At 42.6% G+C, this 21,147-nt stretch overlaps 1 protein-coding gene across 1 annotated transcript in view; it reads left to right on the plus strand.

Annotated features, from left to right (window-relative positions):
* The first annotated feature begins 1,169 nt into the window (after window positions 1–1,169).
* otog (otogelin) overlaps window positions 1,170–21,147 on the plus strand; it is a 54,434-nt gene continuing 34,456 nt past the window's right edge. Inside the window, exons 1-20 of the mRNA XM_030413450.1 lie at window positions 1,170–1,281; window positions 1,559–1,616; window positions 2,379–2,436; window positions 4,378–5,563; window positions 6,562–6,663; window positions 7,398–7,555; window positions 9,156–9,277; window positions 9,424–9,632; window positions 10,189–10,319; window positions 10,454–10,560; window positions 11,413–11,522; window positions 12,924–13,049; window positions 13,336–13,444; window positions 13,842–13,888; window positions 14,692–14,837; window positions 15,782–15,914; window positions 17,357–17,534; window positions 18,910–19,034; window positions 19,150–19,362; window positions 20,400–20,565. Coding sequence (XP_030269310.1) covers window positions 1,206–1,281; window positions 1,559–1,616; window positions 2,379–2,436; window positions 4,378–5,563; window positions 6,562–6,663; window positions 7,398–7,555; window positions 9,156–9,277; window positions 9,424–9,632; window positions 10,189–10,319; window positions 10,454–10,560; window positions 11,413–11,522; window positions 12,924–13,049; window positions 13,336–13,444; window positions 13,842–13,888; window positions 14,692–14,837; window positions 15,782–15,914; window positions 17,357–17,534; window positions 18,910–19,034; window positions 19,150–19,362; window positions 20,400–20,565 — 3,560 coding nt within the window. The 5' untranslated portion in view covers window positions 1,170–1,205. The remainder of the gene's footprint in view (window positions 1,282–1,558; window positions 1,617–2,378; window positions 2,437–4,377; window positions 5,564–6,561; window positions 6,664–7,397; window positions 7,556–9,155; window positions 9,278–9,423; window positions 9,633–10,188; window positions 10,320–10,453; window positions 10,561–11,412; window positions 11,523–12,923; window positions 13,050–13,335; window positions 13,445–13,841; window positions 13,889–14,691; window positions 14,838–15,781; window positions 15,915–17,356; window positions 17,535–18,909; window positions 19,035–19,149; window positions 19,363–20,399; window positions 20,566–21,147) is intronic.

Consider the following 21,147-nt stretch of genomic DNA (forward strand, 5'->3'; position numbering starts at 1 on the left):
TGTCTGGGGAGGGAACTCAGTACTGCACTGTAGGTGGGTGATGTCGTAGGCCACCTCCTTTGTTCAAAGAAAGTCCTACCAGTTTAGATGTCTGGATGTCATAGATGGATCATGTCAGTCCTCTTTCAAACCATCTGTCTTCTCTAGCCAAGAAGTTAACTTTGTTGTCCTCGCAGGAATTGGAACTGAGAGTCTTGACCTGAGGAGTTTTCCTCAGGTCAAGACTCTGCTGTCCAGACTCTGCTCGTCAGGTAGAACTGAGAAAGCTTCTTAGATGAGAGGTGAAAGTCCAGTTAACTGCGATACAGAACTTTGAATTAACATGACCTGAATGACTGAGAACCTTCATCAACATCTCTCTCAAATATATGAAATGATAGTTGAACCCCAATCACTGGCCACTAGGAGCGTCATTGTTCATTATATCATCAATGCAAATGTTTGATTAATAAACAGCAATTAAAGTTGAGTTTAAAGAGATTAGTGGGTCAGACATTTACATAGAAAGCTCCAGATATGGCCAGACTGCTTGCAGGTTTAAATTGCAAAATTGACATTTGGTCAGTCAATCGAGTGACCAAAAATCAAAGTCTCCCTTAATCTGTCATACCTCAATTTTATTGCCAATGTGATAAAAATTGCGCAATCTAGGGATTCATCTTGTGAGTTTCATTGTGTATGATGGTCTCTGTTCCCTCCACATGCTGCTGTGATGCTCCGCTGACTGTGGACCACAGAGGGGCACTGTTCTCATGGCTTCTGCTCAGTGTCAACACTGCTCAGTTACACTTGTCACTTCATGTTGGTAACGTTTGATTCAGACTTTTTGTAAACAGCAAACTGAGACTGGTCCAAGAACACATCACTGTGGTTACTTATATCTGGATTTAAAAAATGTTAAACCACTAAATCAAACCTCACCTGGAAACAGAGGCGCTTTACCTAATATCTTCAGTCTGCTGCTCAGATCATCAGTTTCGCAGCACCCGTATAGTGTTATCGTCCTGTCTGGGCCACGCCCACCAGCGCGCCCACCTGTGCATATTTTATGCTAATGAGCAGGTGCCTCGGTTCTTGAGGCGCGCGGCGGGCCGCTCGGGGATGAGCCGGATGGAGCAGCGCAGGGAGCAGCGGGAGTCCAGCCGGAGGCTTTTCAACAGGTGATGCTGTCCAAACCCGACTGACTGCGGATCCGCGAAACACGAATGGATCCCTATTTAAGACGGAGCTGGAGAAGGCTTTTTCACTTATTATCTTTGTATTTTGTCCTAATATATCAAGGTGAGTCACAAATATTGTCTCCGATCTGCTGTTTGGAGGATTAAATACAAAGTAAGGATTTGTACATGTTCCGTTTCAAAGTTCAGAGTAAATCAGATGACAGCGGGTTCATCTCTCACATGTGCAGCTGACCCTTCTTTTTAAGTTTGTCACTTCTCTTAATCTGGCTTCTATTTTTTCACTTTGTTGGTTCTCCTTTTATTTGAGTTACATGGACTTGATTCATTTTTATTTTTATGAGGCTATTTTATATTTTGTTTCTTTGTCTGGATTTCAGCGCATCTGTCCTGGGGTGTTGAGAGAGTGAACCTTTCTAACAGGGAGGAATTTAATAAGTGAGTTATCATTATTATTTTTTAATATTCAATGATCTCAGAATCATTGTATGTTGTAGTAATTTAGATTTAATTTAGATCTTTTAGTTTAATGTCAAGTGTATACAAGCTACATTTTATTTACATTTAAAATGATTGAATTTATATTTCATTATATTTAAAGAAATATATGTTTGTATTTTATTCCCATTTCATAAAGTAAAAAAAATAATTATTTCAATTAGCAATAATAACAATTGTAAAAATAGGCTATAATACAAATATTATTTAGTAACAACGTCTGAAATAAGTTATGTTATTTTTTCAGGAAAAATTGTCAGTAACGACTTGAATGTTGCTTTTCAAGTGTTTATATTTTCTGGTTTTTGTCCTTTATATGGAAGTTGAGTGACAAAAGATTTTTTAATTTTTCGACTGTTTGGTTGAATAAAATATGTCAAATCAGGCTTTGGAAAATTGTAAGCTGCATTATTCAGTGTTTTCGGTTGATAGACCAACTGATCAATCAGCTGATTGAGAAAACAATCTGTAGATCAAATTGATATTGAAATGAGTGTTAGCTGTGGCCCTGGTTGTTTTAGGTTGCCCTTTGCCAGTAGTATTTCACAGAGCAGGCAGTAGTCATCTGGTTGATTGATAGTTAGGTTGTTTTTTTTTTTTTGTTATTTGATGGTTTGGTCGGTTCGTGGTTGGTGGTGGGTTCGTGGTGTCAGGGGGAAAGCTGCAGCAGGAACAAACCTCTCCTTGTTCTCTCTGTCCCAGCAGCGGGAGCAGCAGGATAAAGCAGCAGAAATGGGACACCGCTTCCCAGGGAGGGCAGGTAGGCAGCCACATTGATCATTGATGCTGATGGAGCTGCTTCAGGCGGCAAACACACAGCCAGAGATCACCCCAAAAATCTGCACCGCTCACACCAAAACACAGAGGAAAGGAAACAACAGCCATCATCTAAGGGGATTTTATTCCAATGATTAATACCCAGTATTCCTGTATAAACCTCAGATATATTTACCAACTGCTTATATATGTAGCTTCACATCAATATATGAATAACAGTAGATGTATAACCAAATATTTATATAATTTTGATATACACAAGGTTGTAAATATACACCCTCTCTAGATAGATAACAGATGGCATTGTGTAGTTTTAGGTGCAGATTTTTGACTGTTAAGAAAGTGGCAGTCATTATTCTTCAAAGGTTTTTCAGATACTACTTGACAAATCAAATTCAGTTTAGAAATGTTTTGTCACTTAGTATTTTCATGCTTAATTGTGGTAATTTGAATCATAGTTTTCTTTTGTAAAAGCATACATGCTACGTGTACGTTTGCACAAAAGAAAACCACAAAGAAAAGACGCGTTTCCCGCGAGACCTGACCGAAACTCAACTCGATGACACGTAAAGATATGAGCTGATGGGCACTTAAAGGCATGCAAAAGTCGTAACATTTCTCAGAGTGACATTTGTTCCCCCGGATGCCGACATGTGAGGGAGTCCCAGCAGGAATATACAGTAGCTGGTCTGTTGTCTCACCCTTCTTCTATCGGACCCTCAATCTACCTGAATGCTGTCGCTCCTTTTGTCCAGCTTCCCTTTGGCTGAGGGAGGCGTGAGAATTCGGTCCAAGGTATAGGGGTTAGTAAACGAACAAAGCAATTAGTAGCACAGGTCACGGAGCAGATCTATCTCATGTCAGATCTCTGAGCTTTAACTCCGCTCTTAGTTCAATCAATGCATCGTGACATCTGCTGTGTTCAAGGTCTGACCTGCTCAGTCTCGATATCTCCTGATACCGATCACAGATTAAAAATGCATAGCCACACATACCCTCATACCCTCCCACCCTTCACTCTTACCATCTGCTTTGTTCCTGCTCTTTGAGATGAAAGACTTGGTTTGAGAGCTCAGGTATCCAGGTAGAAGAAAATGTCCGACTGATGGTTTCTGTGAATGCCAATATTTTTAAACTAAAGCGGCTGTTACTCTGTATTTTCTGCTTAATATCTGTCCATCAAAATAAGGACAGTTTTTATGTGAAAAAGTCTCCAGGCATTCAACTCAACCCAAGTTTTTTTTCCTTCTGGGACGGCTTAATTTTAGTATCGCAAACAAAATATTCACATTTTAATTCAAAAAACCTCTGCGTAAACATCCTCTCACTTCATATCTCATACAACAAAGATCCTCGGAAATGGGAAAAACACACTGGGGACATGGTGGTCGGAGGGAGGTGGGGTTGTTGACCTGGATGGGAAAGCTGAGTTGGAAGTCACAGAGGAGTTGTTAATGAAGGCTGGATGACAGCTCTTTTCTCTCCAGCCTCTTCTTTTCCCAGCGCTGCCCTCAGTTCCATCCTCAAAAGTCAGGACTCTCGTTTGGCAACAGCCAGCGTAATTCTGGGAGGAATTTTTGCCCCAAACAGAACACATAATTGTAAAAAGCTTTGGGTGTCTTACATTTTAATCAAACCTTTATTAATCTGTCACCCGAGAGCTGAGCTTGTTTTTCCAGATTTGGTTGATATTATGGAATTAATTAAAAGAATCAGACGGCGTTACAGGGACTTAATTTTGTTTTGCTGAAATTGCCTCCTCCCTGTCTTTCTGCCAAGGGCCAATATGAAAATGATCAGATTTAATATATTTCTTTGGAAGAGCCTCTGAAACATTGCAGGACCGGATCGGATTATGGCTTTATGACTGAATGCTTGCAACTGTTGCGTGAAATACTTGTTGATTCAGTTTCTCTCCTTGAAGGACCTCCAGACAGGAGCTGCTGCGTTAGAAGCCAACATGTCTTCCTCCAGTCATTCACCGGTCAGCAGGACTGCTGCGTCCAACCTGACGTCCAACCCCGTGTCCTCCAGCACAGAGAGGACACCGACCTCCTCATGGACCGTCAGCTCTGACCAATCATCCACAACCACAGCAACATCCAGTCAAACACCAGCAAGAACAGAAACATCCAGCCAATCACCAAGCAGCACAGAACAAGACAGCCAATCACCAGGCAGTACAGCACCAGCCAGCCAATCAGCAACCAAGACAGCACAATCCAACCAATCACAAACCAGCCCAGGATCAGCTAGCCAATCGCAAGGAAGCACGACACAAACCAGCCAATCATCAGGACGCACAACACAAACCAGCCAATCTCCAACCACTACAGCACAAACCAGCCAATTAACCAGCAGTTCAACACAAAGTAGCCGATCTTCAACCATCACAACACCAGATAGCCCAACATCATATAGCCCAGCAACATCCAGTCAATCACCATCTATCACAGCATCAGCCAGCCAATCAACAGGCAGCACAACACACACCAGCCAATCACCAGAACGTACAACACACACCAGCAAATCACCTGAGCGCACAACACAAACCAGTCAATCATCAGGACGTATAACACAAACTAGCCAATCTCGAACCACCACAAAACAAGTCAGCCAACCATCAGCTAGCCCAGTACAAGCTAACCAATCGCAAGCCAATGAAGCACAATCTGTTCAGTCGCCGACAAATGCAGGACTTCCTAGCCAATCACCAACCATCACAGGTTCAGCCAGCCAATCAACAAGTAGAACAACACCATCCAGCCATTCACCAACAAGCACACCAAAATCCAGCCAATCACCAACCAATGTACAACCAATGTATAACCACTCACCACCCACATTAATAGCAGCTAATCAATCCAAAAACAGCTCAAAAACTTCACTCCACGTATCATCCAGTTTAACATCACATATCCAGTCAAATTCACCACCATCTGACCAATCCCTGACCAGTGCAGTACCATCAAACCAATCATCAACTGGTTCAGTGTCACCAGCCAACTCAGTTAGTGGAGTCTTTTCACCAGATGAGCATCCAGTTAATATTTCACAGCTCACCAGGCAGGCGAAGGAAGCCTTGAAGTCATCGCTTCGTAGGACTCCAGGTAGGTTTATATGGATGAAATCTAAATATGGTTCATAGGGGTGTTAAATGAATGCAGATGACATTTAATTTGGACATGTGAAATTTCAAAACTCAGTCCTTCCAGATGATGCAATTAGGGAAAAGACTGAGGTCTGACAACATTTGTTTGTATCATTTTTCAGTCTGAATCCCTCAGACTCCAGACATAAAACCACTGCCTTATTCAAATAGTTCTTATGGCATAAATGTAAAAAAAAAGAGAGAGAAAATCCAGGTGGCAAGTCTATTATTCCTGACCTGAACACATTTACAACATATCTGAAGCTGTAGACCAGACAGGCATTCTTGCTAAAGAGGTCCAACATTTTCACAGCTACCTCCAGATGCCATTCTGAGCCACTAAATCATTTTGTAATGTGGCTTTAAACAGAGCAACATTTCCTCATCACAGACTGAACAGAAGGAAATTAGCTTTTATTTGATTCATTAACCCCCCACCCCCACCCCCACCGTCCCCCAACACCAAAGCCCCTGTACATATGCTTGTGTGGGACATGGCTGACTAGGCAGATGAGCTGTAATTCCACTGAGCAGATGGTGTTACTGCAGGACGAGCAGCCATTGTTTGGTGTTTGGTGGTGCGTTCAGTGACTGGAAGTTTTTTTGGGGCCCAGCAACTGCATATGAGCGCTGACAGATGTTGACTTGTCCTTGTGTCCATGGATGTGCAGAGAACATTTTGTGGAAGCTGAGATATATTTCATGGCCTAGTCAAGAAATGTTGTATCTTTTTTTTCTTACTTTTATTACTTGTGAAATTTCGACTAATAGAAACCGGAAGCACAAATAGTACATTTAGTTTAATTCATAGTAATGGTTCAGTCGACTTTTATCATGTACGATTCAGGTGAATCTAAATGACTTGGTGATTAAACTTTGTGTGACAAAACCAAAAAAAGGGAGAATGATTATTTCCAGTCCAATAAATTGTTTGTACGTTTGTTTGGTGTCTCTCAGCGGAGCCATGTGTGTTTCCCTGCCTGAACGGAGGACAGTGTGTTCAGTCTGAGTCATGTGACTGCAGCTTGTATCAGGCCAATGGACACAGATGTCAGACAGGTAAACCACACACCTGACTTTCTTCTTTCTAGAACCCATTTGAGTCCATTTAAATGTCTTAAATGAGGGGTTATTTTCACAACATGAAAATAATGTTTTTCACCAAGTTGGTGGTAATGAAATGAATAAGACAAAGTTGTTTCAATATCCTTATTCTTGTCATACTGCATTCATCGTGTTATGGGCAAAATTGCTTAGTGCAGCATCGCTTGCACTTATTTCAAAGAAATTTCAGTTTTGATCCCTGTTCTTTTTGAACTATAAGACAAAATATATAAGTTTTTGAAAGAAGGGTTGTTCATGTATATAATTAACACAATTTCTGGTTAACTTAACTGTAGTTTAATTCTACAAAAAGTCTGATTCTGTCTTCTTAACAAGTAATTTGGTCCATTATATCAAAGTTCTAAAATCATGCTACTGTAAAAGACGGAAAAAACTGCGAGTCGGGTGAGATAATTTCCTCTGTTTCCCGAACAAATCAACTTCATAGTCATGATCTTGATATTAGTGCAGTAATCTGCTTTTATAATATCCTGTTTCACGCTAAGAAAACTGGCAGAATTAGTCTGCAACCTCTATTATATTCTCCTCCCATGATCCCATGCTACTTACATCTCTTGATGTAGGTTTTGACTGACAGACATCTGCTAGCAGAAATTACATACTGTGCATTTAAGTGATGAGAAATTCTTTCAAAATCAATTCTTTTCCACCCCAATTTATTTGCCTAGTTCCAAATCCTGGCTTCGAGAGGGAGATGACATGCAGGACGTGGGGCCAGTACAACTTTGAGACCTTTGACGGCCTCTACTACCACTTCCCCGGTCGGTGCACATACACTCTGCTGAGGGACTGTGAAGAAACCACCCAGGCCAGCATCGTCGTCCAGGTCAGTTCAGACTTGACGAAATAAATCCTCCCGACTAGAAGCTGCCCAGAATGCTTCGGTCCGACGCCTGCTTCCCAGTCGAGGAACGCTTGGACTCTGTGGCGTCCTGCTCTAAAACACACTCTCCTTTCTGACTTCTGCGAGTTTTAGTCTCCGCCTGAGGAAAAGATTTGCTCTGAAGATTAGTGAAAGCTATCTGGTTATTAGAGTCAATTACCATTAAATACTGCAATTACCCACTATGCCTTGAAAGCATCTGCAACAGACCGCGACTTTGTTCCCCTGAAAAGGCAGCAGATACTGTATCCATGTATGGGAAAACCAACCCAAACAGCGTACATGAAAAGACCCAAATGCATTATGATTATTGATAGTACGTTAAAATACTGATATTAATAAAAAGGAGAAACTCATAAACAAACAAACAAAAATAACCCCCCAAAATACAATGCTGAACATGTTAGAAGGCATGAAATGGCATCAAATTGGTGTGTGTGTGTGTGTGTGTGTGTGTGTGTGTGTGCACGTGTGTTACTTTTAACTTAAAATTTTTTCTTGTTTTCTACATTTCTTCAGTAGCTGGTGTAGTGTCTGTGGTTTGCAGAAAATGCATTAGAGATACTGCACGATTGAATTGAAGTCGACCCTCTGCTGTCGTCACTTTCTTTAACTAAAGAAAATCAATCAGAGAAGGTACAACAAAGGGAAAGAATCAGGCCAAAGCGATGGATGCTTTTCATCTCTTTTTAGGCGATGGCCGACCTCCGCTCGGTGTCAGTGTGAAACAGATACTGTTCAGTAGGCCCCTAAAAAGAAAAAAAAGATGCAGAACAAAAATTCAGAGGTGCAATAACATTTCTATTATGTTGCTCACTGCTTCAAAAAATCATCGGGCTGTCAGGAGAATTAAAGTTTGAGGATCAAGAGAATTGGCTTTCCAACAATACCAGTCTTGAGTCGGTTATACCACCAGAAGTCGTCGTAGCGGTAAAATTTGCTCTATATCTGCTGTGTTCAGAATACCCCAAAACATGCCGACAGAACCGATTTTCAAGTCACTCCAACCTTCCGAGAGGTATTCCGAGTTGAATAGCAGGGTATGCTAGATGCTGTTACTTATTACAAACATAAAACACCTTTGTCTTTTTTTTTAAATGTATCTTTGAAGTGTGCATGTTTTCCTGTGTCTCTGTGGTGACTTTCCTGCCCTGGCACATTAGTAGAGAAGTGTTTTACTTGAACCTGCAAAGACTGGTTTGCCGGAGCTGACGATGGGAGCGACTGTACAGGGCTACAACAAACATACAGCAATGTGACGCAGCCTAAAGCGCCACAAGCACGTCAGTAGTGTTCGAGTCATTAGTCTCGCTGCCAGAAGGGGGAGACACATCTTAGTTAGGAAAACCATTGAAAAACCTGTTATGTAAGGATTTGTAGTTGATGGAGGGAAAACATGAAAAAACACTGGTTTGATCCTTTAAAAGGTTTAATGTATGGCTTGAAACTTTAGAACCACAGCGGGTTTCAATAATAACTGTTAACTGCTTCCCAAACATAAATAAACATGCTTTGTTTCCATGTTGCATCTCGCTGCTTGCAGGTCCACAACGACCCGGGCTGCAGCTCCGCCCCCTACACCTGCCAACGATCCGTCAGCCTCTTCCTCCCGTGGGAGGGTGAGGTTCGGCTGCACGCCACCAATGTGACCTTCAAAGGCCAAAGGTCAGCGATATAACAACATACACAACAGAGCATCCTCATACTTTTTATATAAGTATTTCCACTTTCTCCTTTTTAGGGATTTCTATATCTCAGGATTGACAATTTATGTTAGTTTCTTGCGGTGTGTTCACTGTCTCTGTATTTAGTTTGCAGCTGCCTCATCACATCCATGACCTGCAGCTGGAGCACATCTCACAGTACGTTCTGGTGACGCAGCAGCACGGCTTCACACTGGCCTGGGAGGGACGCAGCGGCTCCGTTTATATCAAACTCAGCCCTGAGTTTGTGGGCAGAACCTGCGGCCTGTGTGGGAACTTCAACGCAGACGTCCAGGATGACCTGAAGACGAGTTATGGTAAAGAAGCTTTTGTCTGTGTAGTGTTCTGCAGTGAAGACGTAAGGAAAAAGAAAGCCCTCCAGTTGTCTCGGCTACACGGATACTTACACAGTAGTTTAACTTATCACTTCTAAAATCTGACTGCGGGGCGTGAGAGCAGCTCGACTTCCTGTCACCTGCATCTATCTGCATCTTGGTGGATCAGGTTATAATCAGTCCACACAAGAAACCTGGTGTACACACATCCAGACAGATTGCAATCTGATCAATCCAAGAGTGAGGATGTATTCAGATACACATTTTACTTCATTTACAAAAACAACAATGCAACACATAAAGTTGTGTAGTAGGTGAGACGACTGAATATGTAATGTAGTATTTGGATCAAGCCAGGACGCAGAATGGTCCAGCCTTTGAGAATGTGGACTTTGGAAGCCCCTGCGGGTGAGAGGAAAACCACGTCCAAGTCCAGTTGCCCTAGAGTCAGCCCTCCTTTAATGACCTCCACATTGTGATCCTCACTTGAGTTCAGCAAATCAGACCTTTTACAAAGCAGATTCTTTCTCTCTCCCAGGTGTGCTGACTCATGACATAGAAATGTTCGGGAATAGCTGGGTGGAGGCGGATCCACACGAGGCCCGATGTCCCATGGTGCCTTCTGACTTCCCCTCACCATGTGCTGCAGTGGAAGCTCATGTCCTGCTGGTACGGGGTGCTGCAGAGAATCCCCCTTTGACATAAACAGCAAATACAATACAAAAAAACTGACTCGAAACAAACTTGTTATTCATGATGTCAATTTTCCGTGACTGAAAACTGTGTCTGTTTTGTGGCTGCAGAAAGTGGAGGAGGTGTGTGCGATGCTGCTGGATCCCCCATTTCAGAGCTGCCACGACTTCGTCAGCCCGCTGTCCTACATGGCCAGCTGCTCCAACGACCTCTGCATGTAAGAACACACGGTTCACAACTGCCTGAGATAACCTGTGTTCACTTGGACCTGATTCTGGCCTTGTAAGAAAGCTCAAGGTCTCAAATTCATGTATATGTGGAAATATAGCTACAGTTTCTCAGATCTTGTGATAATGTGGAGCATCGGAAAAGAAAGGCTTCATCCTCAGGGGAGCATGAGTGTGCAGAGCAAATGTCATTGTGCCTTTTGGAGAAATTGCTTGGGTAATTTTTTTCTGATAGTTTGTTGCACATTTCTTGCTTTGGTACCGCCTGGCAGCGGTATTTAAAAATAGACCAGTGACAGTGCACACTTTATTTAACATCGATACCATCCTGCACTGGGTCTTCTGAATTCTGCCTCTGTCCTCCTGTGCACCACTGCCTCTGCAGCAGTCTATGGGTTTGAGGTAGTGCTGAAATCTGCTGGCCTTTTTTCTGAAATTCAGCTCTCTCGTTTGTGTCTCTTGTCGGCTCAGATCCACGATCCTGAACGTGCCCCCTCCTTCTCGGAGTAACATTAGCCCAGGCTAATCTGTTTCTGTTAACTCAGAGTGATTTGGAACAAAGACGACGGCTGAAGACTTTACTGTGTTCAGAAACAAATGTACCTGATCAGATGGTTCACTTGAATGACGAATACACCGATACAAACGTACTGCTTTTTCATCTGTATCTTTACATTCCAACACTAGTTTGAAGATTTATTCATTAACGGACGATCCTCCAGCTGGTGGGTGATTATTTGTTTTAGCTGAACAGTCCGATCAGTTCAACGTACCTGCCTCTATGACCACACCTCTCCTGGCTTTGCTCGAATAGTCCTTCTCTGTTTGTTACTCTGTTGAAGGTCGGGTCCCAGCGGTGATGTGGTATGCCAGGTGTTCAGCGAGTATGCCCGGGCCTGCGCCCATGCTGACCACCCACTGCACGATTGGAGGCAGCACATTCCTCACTGTGGTACGTTTTTCCAGGTGTTTTTAACTGTGTGCCACGGAGGACCGAGAGGCTGCATGTTCAAGTTTCTACCGAACCCTACAGCAGCTGAATTTTAAACGCTCTCCCTCTCTACCCTATTGGGAAACATAACAATGAAATTGCATTAACTATAAAAAAAAAAGAAAAAGAAAGAAACATTGGACAAACAGTATCCTTATCTCATCACAATGCACCTTAGAAATATAATAAATATATTTTTCCCTTATATTTATTGTAGTCATGAGATAAATCATGAATTACTATGACATATGGCAGTCAGGGTTAGGAGAAAATGTCACTTTATTTGTTTGGTTAACGCTGTTCATTGATGCTGAACAGATCAGTGAACTCATCTTAATTGTTTGGTTTGACTATCTGGTGTGGCTGATTCTCAATGAAAAGACATACAAATGTTGACACATAAAATCAAACTGCTAACTGTGGTTAACGTCACCTGCAACAAAGTTAACGTTAACTTACAGAAAGTCACGTAGTAGAACAGAGGATAGCACGAGGGCATGGGGCCTAAAATTACACTAAGGTAAAACAAATTAAAAAAAAAGTTGTGTATGTTTTGTCTAAAAATTGTCAAAATGTACTAACTTTGTGTCAGTATTTGTTAAGCAGCGTGTGTTAAAAATCAGATGTTTGCTTTTTTGTAGCCATCAGCTAAAGAATGTTAGCTAGCCAGCCAGTGGGCACAGGGGCAGAAATTAGTTAATACATCTTTATTTAACTGTATGTAAAAATGTCAATGTAATAACATTTTTTAGTTACACTCATTTCAGTGTTGCCTGCCACTAATATTTTTTCCATCAATCAGATGTGTGTACGTTAGATAAGCTACTTGCGTCACCTATCTAATATTAGCTAGAGAACTGTTGTTGTAAAATTAGCCTGCAACAGTTTCAGAATCAAATAAAAGTAATTGGAAGAGGTAGGTATCACATTTTTGTCAGTTTGGTAAAAAAAGTTCCTAATAGGTGATTAACTTACATTACTTTCTTACCATCCCTTCTTTGGTACCCACTGCAGTGAGTTTTATTGATCAGACTGCTGTAGCTTTGCTTACACAATCGTTAGCTTGCTGATGCTAAAATCAACTGCTACAAGTGTACAACTGTTCCATGTTATCTATTCATGTCATGGTTTAGTTTTATTAGTCAACATGCAAACAGGAGTATTCAACTCATTAATTTACTTAAAAGTCTGGAGTGCTTTGGTTGTTCACACCTCAACTGGTGAACAGCATGAATTATAAAACCTTTGTGGTGATGTCTTTTGTTGCGTGCTCTTATGTAAGTTGTCAATGTAAAATCTCTAGTCTCAATCTTCTTTGTGTAAAATATTGACATCTACATTGTTTTTAATTTTTGTGACCAGTGAAGCAGTGTTCCTTAGGTCTTCAGTACAGGGAATGCATCAGCTGCTGCCCAGCGTCATGCAACCTGGAGCGAACATGCATCGACAGCAAGCTGGCCTGCCTGGACGGATGCTACTGTCCCGATGGTGATTTTCTATTCAGATTCTCTTATCTTTGGTGTTGTTTATTACCCTGAAAATACTCCCTGCAATTGCATCCTTGAGTAGTTGTATGTATGAGTTGTTTATGTATATATTAACCACGTATTAAACCACCTTTCCTTAATTGTTCATACCTTGTGCATCCTCCAAAAGGCTTAAATCAATATCTAATCCTTTATTAACATGATATAATCTTCCATCTTGTCTGATTTTTTTCAACTCTGGAACATATAAAGATTATCATCTGCGTGTTTCTGTTATCTCTCCTCAGGTCTAATCTACGAGGACGGAGGCTGTGTGACACCCTCTGACTGTCCCTGTGAGTACCATGGCATGTTTTATCCGTCTGGACAGACGCTGCAGGAGGAATGCAACAACTGGTGAGCAGCGTTTAACCTCTCTCCTACCTCCTATGCCACCATAACAAGACTGTAGATGAAGAAACTGGATAGCGACTTGAATTTACCTGATCAAATGCTGTTATTTTATCCCACAAAAATGTTTGAAACAGTGAGGAGTAGCAGCTACTCATGAACTTCTTTCACTCCCTTTGCGTCTGTAACGAACCCTTGATGTACACATGTGAGACCATGTCGCATTACATGTCCCAGTGTTATATGAAAAACTCTATATTATCCTGCAGAATCCATACAGTCCTTTTTATCTTCTCGGATCTGACCACCTGGGCTCAGTGTGTCCAGTTTCTGCCGGTGATCCCGCTGATTAGCTGGGCCTTTAATGTTACCCACCTGTGGACATCTCTGCTTTCTGTTTCAGCACATGTGTGGGTGGAGTGTGGAACTGTACAGACTACAGCTGCCCAGGTTTGTGCCCTCCCTTGGTGGGTGGTTACATTTTTTTACTCAAACTCTCCTGCTGATCAATTTGTGGTGATGGTAGGTGATTATTCTATTAGAGAGAAAGAACATAACATTTAAATTAAATAATTCAATTTCACATTTTTACACTTTTGTTATTATTAATCAAACACATTGGCATGAAAATCTGCACAAACGCAGGACCTATGGACATGCATTGGTTGGGGAAATGACAGGGCTGCCATACAGCTGGTGCTCCAAGCAGTGCCTGGGAGGTGAAGTGGCGCCTCTCCAACTACCAGTCCACACTTCACACTGTGGTCTGTGCTGGACGTAAACAGGCAAACTTCCAGTTCCCGAACCAAGTCCACACGGACTGAGCTATTACTGCTCTTACAAGAACTTTCCTGACCTGGAGTTGAACCCAGGCAATGGTGGTGAGATTGACAAATCCTAAACACCAGGGACATTACCACTCCCTCAAGCTTCCATTTTCTAGCCATTTAACCCCCCAAGCAAGAAAGACGCAAGGAGAATTATGGTAGTTAAAGTGTAAGAAAAAAAAGAAAGATTCCTGGTAAGGGATGGGGGAAAAGAAGCATTCTAGTGAGCAAAGCAAGGAAAGAGACAGTGTCTAGATAGGACAAAAGAGCATAGAAATCTCCCTAGATATCCAGAGGAATCTAACTTTTCAGAGACCTTGAAAGACATGCCATTAAAATGCTCTTGAGCAAGTCTTCTGCCCAGTAGATACCACACTGTGGTCTGAACGAAGGACGTAAGTGAAAATGATCTCACTCTGTCCGCAGGCGAGTGCTCAGTGACCGGTGACATGTATTTTCAATCTTTTGACGGACGGATCTTCACCTTCCCCGCAACCTGTCAGTACGTCCTCGCCAAAAGTCGCAGCTCAGGGAAGTTCACGGTCACCATCCAGAACGCCCCCTGTGGAGCGGTGAGTTATGTTCAATCTGCATTTTCTGTTTTTATTTTTTGTTTTTTTAAATTCCTCCCTGTTGAATTGTGATTCATTCTCTTGAAACAAACGTCTCGACATCCCTCACACACCTCTCCCACTTTATCCTCCGCAGTCAAACTGTTCTGCTGTCTCGGCTTACAGGTTTACGCAATTTGTCTGTCATGTAGATCATATCATAATTTAAATGCTCAATAATCCCCGCTGAGTCCAGGTCCATTTTTGTTCAACCTGCGACTCAGAGCAGTGAAAGCCTTGAGGAAACGTCCCGATCAAACTGTGGCAGATAATGAAGGTGAAAAGCAACAAAGGAATGAGAGCTTCTTCTCTCCAAGCCTTCAATTTCCCAGCAGCCTTTGAGCTGCTCAGCAAACAGAAGGGGGATGACGGAGGGGAGGAGGCGAGATATAAGATGTCCCACTCATCGGAGCAGAGGCCTGAGACCTCTAACAGCCAACTGAACAGGATTACCTTATCTGGCCTGACTGACAGAGCTGTGGACGGCTTTGTAGTGAGGAGGGAGGTGAAGAGAGGCACTGGAGGGGTGGGGGACTTGGACAGAGAGAAGGTTATGCGAAAACAGGAGGTGAATGATGGGAAGAGTAGAAGGAGGAGGGGGTTGCTAAAACCTTTCGGCTATGGGGCTCTGCCACTTATGAAAGAGACGATTCATAGAGGCAGATCGCTTACTGTCAGCAGCGTGCAGGCTTCTTTACTCTAAAAATATCAGAGTGGCAGAGAAACTAATTGGTGATGTGCTTATGTACAGAAACTACAATTGTTTTTTTTTTAACTTTTCTTCTCCGTCTTGTTCTCTCTCTCTCTCTCTTCCCATTATTTAATTTCATTATGTGCCCTTTTATGTATCTGAAATGCTGCTGTTTGGGATAATACTCACCTGCTTTATCTGGTCTCCGTTGCAGAATTTGGATGGGGCCTGCATCCAATCAGTTAACCTGGTTATTGACGAGGATCCAAGGACGGAGATTACATTGAGCCACGTCGGAGAGGTCTTCATGGCTGGACAGTACCGCATCTCCCTGCCGTATTCTGACGGTAACATCTTTTATCACCTTCCAACATTGTTCACATCCAGTGTCTGACTTCTTTCAGCACTCTGCTGGTCATGGCAGAGAGGGATCGAATGAGCGCTCTGCTATTGAACAGAAATTTTCCCAATACTTTACTGGGTTAGCTCTCGCATTGTGTTGCACAAAATGCCTTCCCTCTGAGTATTACTCCTGTTTCACACCAGTGTTTACATGACTGCGGCATTCTGTTGATCGAGTCGACAGGCTTTTGTTTGTTTTGTGATGAACTGTGAGAATGATCTGATTTTCGGTACCTTCGGGGATAAAAACAACAGTAACACTTACAGCACTTTGTGTTCTGCTGTTGCAAATCAATCAGTCATCATGTACAACTGAATTACAAAGTGCAAAAACATAACATGGTATAAAGAGAAAAACATTACATGTCATAGTAGACAGCCTCACAGATCAAAACTAAATAGAAAAGATAAACAGCACGCTTGATTCAATTGTTCAGAAGCATTTATAATGAAAAACTGCCTTTGAGTACTAGTTTCAACATCTCAAATGTGAGGATTTCTCTGTCCGAACAACATTACACTAAGGGTCCTGGGAAATTTTCTTTGTGCTATTTTGTGCTATTTTATTAACTAGACAATTACTTGATTAGTTGTACAAATAATTAATAACTATGGTCTGTAAATGCTTAGTTAAACACGTCTTAAGTGGTCAAACAGACATGGCGATATCATCCCTCTATTATTTCCATGAGCTTTACTGGAGTTTGAAAGCAGGAAATGCTTCAGTGATCAGAAAAGTAAACTTGGTTTTCTTTAGGTTTCTTTATAAAGGCACAATTCTGCACACACACACAGCACTAATACAAAGAGCACTCATCAGCAGATGATGGATCGAGTATACTTCTACATCACTGCAAGATGAAAAGTGAAACCACTTTGTCTGTATCATGTGCATGCGCATGAGTACACAGGGATTTACATAGGCTGTATCCAAAGTCTTTGAAATTGCATCCACGTTTCTACCAAGGATGCATGGAAATCATGCAAAGAGAGAGGAAACTAGAAATGTGGTCCAAGAGAAAAGAAATGTCTTTTCCTCTGAAGTGTCATGTGAAGCAACATCAGAAATCCCTCCTCACTCTTCACTCCTCACAGTAGATATAAGCTTTGGGACAGCCTGCAAATGATCGACCAGAACAAGTTCAGGTTCAAACAAGGACCGAGGAGTGAGGGAACATCAAATTAGAGACTTGGCATGTACCCAGAGTCCTGTTAAGTTCCAAGTGCTGAACAGATTGCAGAAATGTGCCAAAAGATGTAGCAATGCACCACAATAGCGCAGGGAACAAAAAAACATTGGCTGCGAAAATAGATGTAAACAACAGAGGTTTATTGGGCTTATTAACTTATATCAACTTATACAAAGTGTCAATGTTCTCATCCGCAGACATCTTCCACATCCAGGAGCTGTCGTCCATGTTCCTCCAGGTGAAGACGGCATTCGGCCTGCGTCTGCAGTACAGCTGGAAGGAGTTTCGACTCTACCTGCAGGCTGAGGAGCTGTGGAAGGATGACACAGTGGGCCTGTGCGGCACCTTCAATGGCAACATTCAAGATGACTTCCTGTAAGTGTGTGCCTGCTGACCTTTGACCCCTCCCGCGCCCCCCGTTAACCCCCCCTCTGCTGATAAAAAGAGTGAGCATGCTCCTGTTTCAGAGGTAGAGAGGGAGGTGATGGTGAAGTGTTCTCTCTCTCACACTCTCCCTCTGTAATGCACACTGGCCAGGCGGCTCGGCATCAAAAGCCTCGCTCTCTGATCAGCTCTTTTAGGCGGGCCAGATGAGCGCCCAACTGGACACGCCACTTCAACAAGGAATTTACTGTTAGTGGAATAGGGCCTCCACTGTGCCGTATCGTAATGGCTGACCATAAAGGGCGGATGTTGTCTAACAGCTGTAAATGGATATACATCACAGTTGGTGACTCAAGCGGTCGTATGCTACTAGAAAGAATTCTCTTTACCCGACGCTCTCCAGAAAATACTAAAATGATGACTTGCAGAATCCTCCTGTTTGACATTCTGTCATCACCGTTGATGCTGAGCACCGACTCTGTTGTTTTTAGTTTAACGAGCAACAGTAGTTAAATTTTATTGGTTAACCACTGTTTCAGACATAATGAATCAAAACTGTTCCATTAAATGGCTCAAACAATCAGGACAGTGAGTCAATAAAGTCAGAAACAGTGATAGCACCTTTTCTCTGCTACACTGATTTCCAAAGTTCACCAGGTCTATCTGAGCGGTTGAGGCAGAGGTGGGACCGCAGACAGGACTTCCGGGACTTCTAGGACAACATTTTGTTTGTCTTTAAATTTGTGGCCACGCTGATCTGTCACTGTATTTAATTTGTCAAAGACTGTTGCTTTACGTTGGTGACTCTCAGTCATCCGGGTCATGGTATATCTAGGTGCCATATGAAAGCAACCGGACTTGCTTGAGTTTCTTAAAGATGTTCCCTCTCTCATCCAAGAGGAAGAAGCCTTTCTGTAATGCACACCGGCGATGCGGCTCCGTATCAAAAGCCTCGCTCTCGGATCAGCTCTTTTAGGTTTCTTCATCTCTTAGGTGAGAGGATAGTGTTGCTTTATGTGTCGCTATATCAATGAAAGTGCAACGAAAAATATGACTCTTAAGTCAACTCATTGAATCTGAATGTTTTTGAATCCCCTTTTCTATCATTTCTTGAGTAAAAAACGAGCATTAAACATGTCAGGTTTTTGTAAGTTATACCTCCATCTGTTGACGGGATGGTAGCTCAGTTATCTCATTGGGATAAATGTGCCCATGCTTTTGAATGCTTGCATTCATTCTCGTGCTGACGACAGAGAATTTTAAACTGTCATAGAAAGTCACGGAATTATTACGTATGATTAGCAAAATGAGCTAGCGTTTCAAAGCTTATGAATCTGAATCTTTGTTTGGTTTTGTTTTTTCGCAGGTCTCCGTCAGGTATGATAGAAAGCACTCCTCAGCTGTTTGGAAATGCCTGGCGGGTCTCGTCAGCATGTTCACCTAGCTTGAGTATGCCTCAGCTCGACCCCTGTGACACACACCAGCAGGCCGGTCAGTTCCTCTTCTTCCTTTAGCTTTTTGCTGTTTCAGTGGTATTTCTGCCATTTTTCTGCCAAGTTTTTGTGTGTGTGTGACGTGTTGTCCCCCTGCTCCTTCCCCTTCTCAGTGGCCTATGCCTCAGAGATGTGTGACGTACTGAACCAGGATCTGTTCTCTGCCTGCCACGAGTACCTCAGCCCGACAAGTTTCCACCAGCAGTGTCGCTCAGACACCTGTAAGTGCGGGACGCCTTGCCTCTGCTCTGCGCTGGCCCACTACGCTCACCACTGCCGCAGATTCTCTGTCATCATTGACTTTCGATCGCAGATATCGGACTGTGGTGAGTATTCAGCATATTTCTGATTCACCCCTCACTGTTACCTGTGCATGAAATACATATGATAATGTGATGAGAGAAGGCATGGAGCCACAACTTGCCATCCTTTAAATCTGAGTGACCGACCATGTCACTTCTCTGACTTGTCTTTCTTCTCTTCTTGTTATAGTGCCCAATATCAAATCCAAGTCCCAAACTTTCTTCTCAGCTCCTTGTTGATGCACACAGATCTGAGAGCACTATCATACAATCAGAGAGCTTGTCTTTAACCATGACTGAGATATAAATCACCTAAAAATGTAAAGTTTTATGATAATAACTAATTGATCACCAGACGAGAAAATAGCTATTACAGACCGAGCAGGTGTGGCCCATAAATATACATGAGAACAAGAAAGTCTAACTTCCTGGAGAGAGATGGTTGATTTTTCAGTCCCGTCGCCAGGTTGTCAAATACTGACTTGTTGATTTGGTGTCTGAAGCCAAATCAACCTAAACATCATTATCTATCAATCATTATCTAACAATCAGCTATCTTTGATAAATTGCCTTCAGTGATGTCACTTGAGCAATATATTCTTTCTTGGAGTTGCCAGACCTTTGTAGCTCCTTATCTCTGTCTGAGACGAGCAGCTAGAGGCTACATGCATAACACACCCCAATCTCAGACCAGACTGTCGCAAAAATAATTCCTCAGACTCAAAGGGATGCAGTCAGAAGTTTGCTAGAGAACATTAAAGAGCTCAGAAGTTCATACAGACCAAAAGCAGAACTAAAAGAGAGTGAAGACTAGACAGAACCAGTACTTCAAATGAATAAAAATGTTGCTCTGTTATTGCTGGATGTGTGAATATGCTGCAAGTGCTACAAAAACTGTTTTTCCCCTGCCAAAAACAGTTGTTTCAGGAATAAACGTGACGAGGCTGTGACATTAGACCAGTACTTTGAAAGGTTTTCTTGTCGTGAGACAATGTCTAGATGTATGAAATAACATGGAAATATGAATCTCTGTCTTTTTGTTATTGTGTCTTTCTCTGCAGGGGTCGACTGTCCTGCCACCATGCAGTATGGCACCTGCGTGTCATCCTGCCAGCGCCGTTGCTCCGCCCTCTCCGTCCCGCAGCACTGTGGGGAGGAGTGTGAGGAGGGCTGCGTCTGCCCTCTGGGATCCTTCTACAACCACCGCACACACACCTGTGTGCACAGGTAGGGCTGAGGGGGCAGGGTCTCTGAGCAGAAGTAAATGAAGGACACAAAAATACATATCACCCAAAATGTATGTTTTTGGGCAAAATAGCAACAGAAGGAGAGAAACAATAGTTTTCACTAAAACAGCTACTTTTGTGTAACATTAGATCATTTATTTTTTTTACAGTATTTTGAGTTAACATATCGTTGCTGTTATTTCAGTGTTCAGGAGGGAATGCTTGCTGTGTATCGGAGCAGCTCCAGCTCGGCTGTGAAGCCATTTAAACAGCTAACGGTCTGGAGTCACTCCACCAAACAAATCCTCTCAAAGTGATATTTGTATCTGCTCTGAAGTTTAGGTCAGCCTTTAAGTGGAAAGCCTTGTATCTTTCCTGCAGACGTTACAGAGCCAGAGGACCTCAGTAATTGCGCTCCCCCTTTCAGCCTGCTCTGCCCTAGAAGACATGCAGCTTAATTCCTCTTAAATGTCCCAGGTTTTTACATCCTAGTGCAGCACGGTGCCTTACTTACCATGTGATAGAGTTACATCAAGGAATTCACCGTGAAACCCCCCTTTCATTCCCACTCGGGCTGGGGACG

The sequence above is a fragment of the Sparus aurata genome, chromosome 4, assembly GCF_900880675.1.
Source record: "Sparus aurata chromosome 4, fSpaAur1.1, whole genome shotgun sequence".
NCBI classification, from domain to species: domain Eukaryota; kingdom Metazoa; phylum Chordata; class Actinopteri; order Spariformes; family Sparidae; genus Sparus; species Sparus aurata.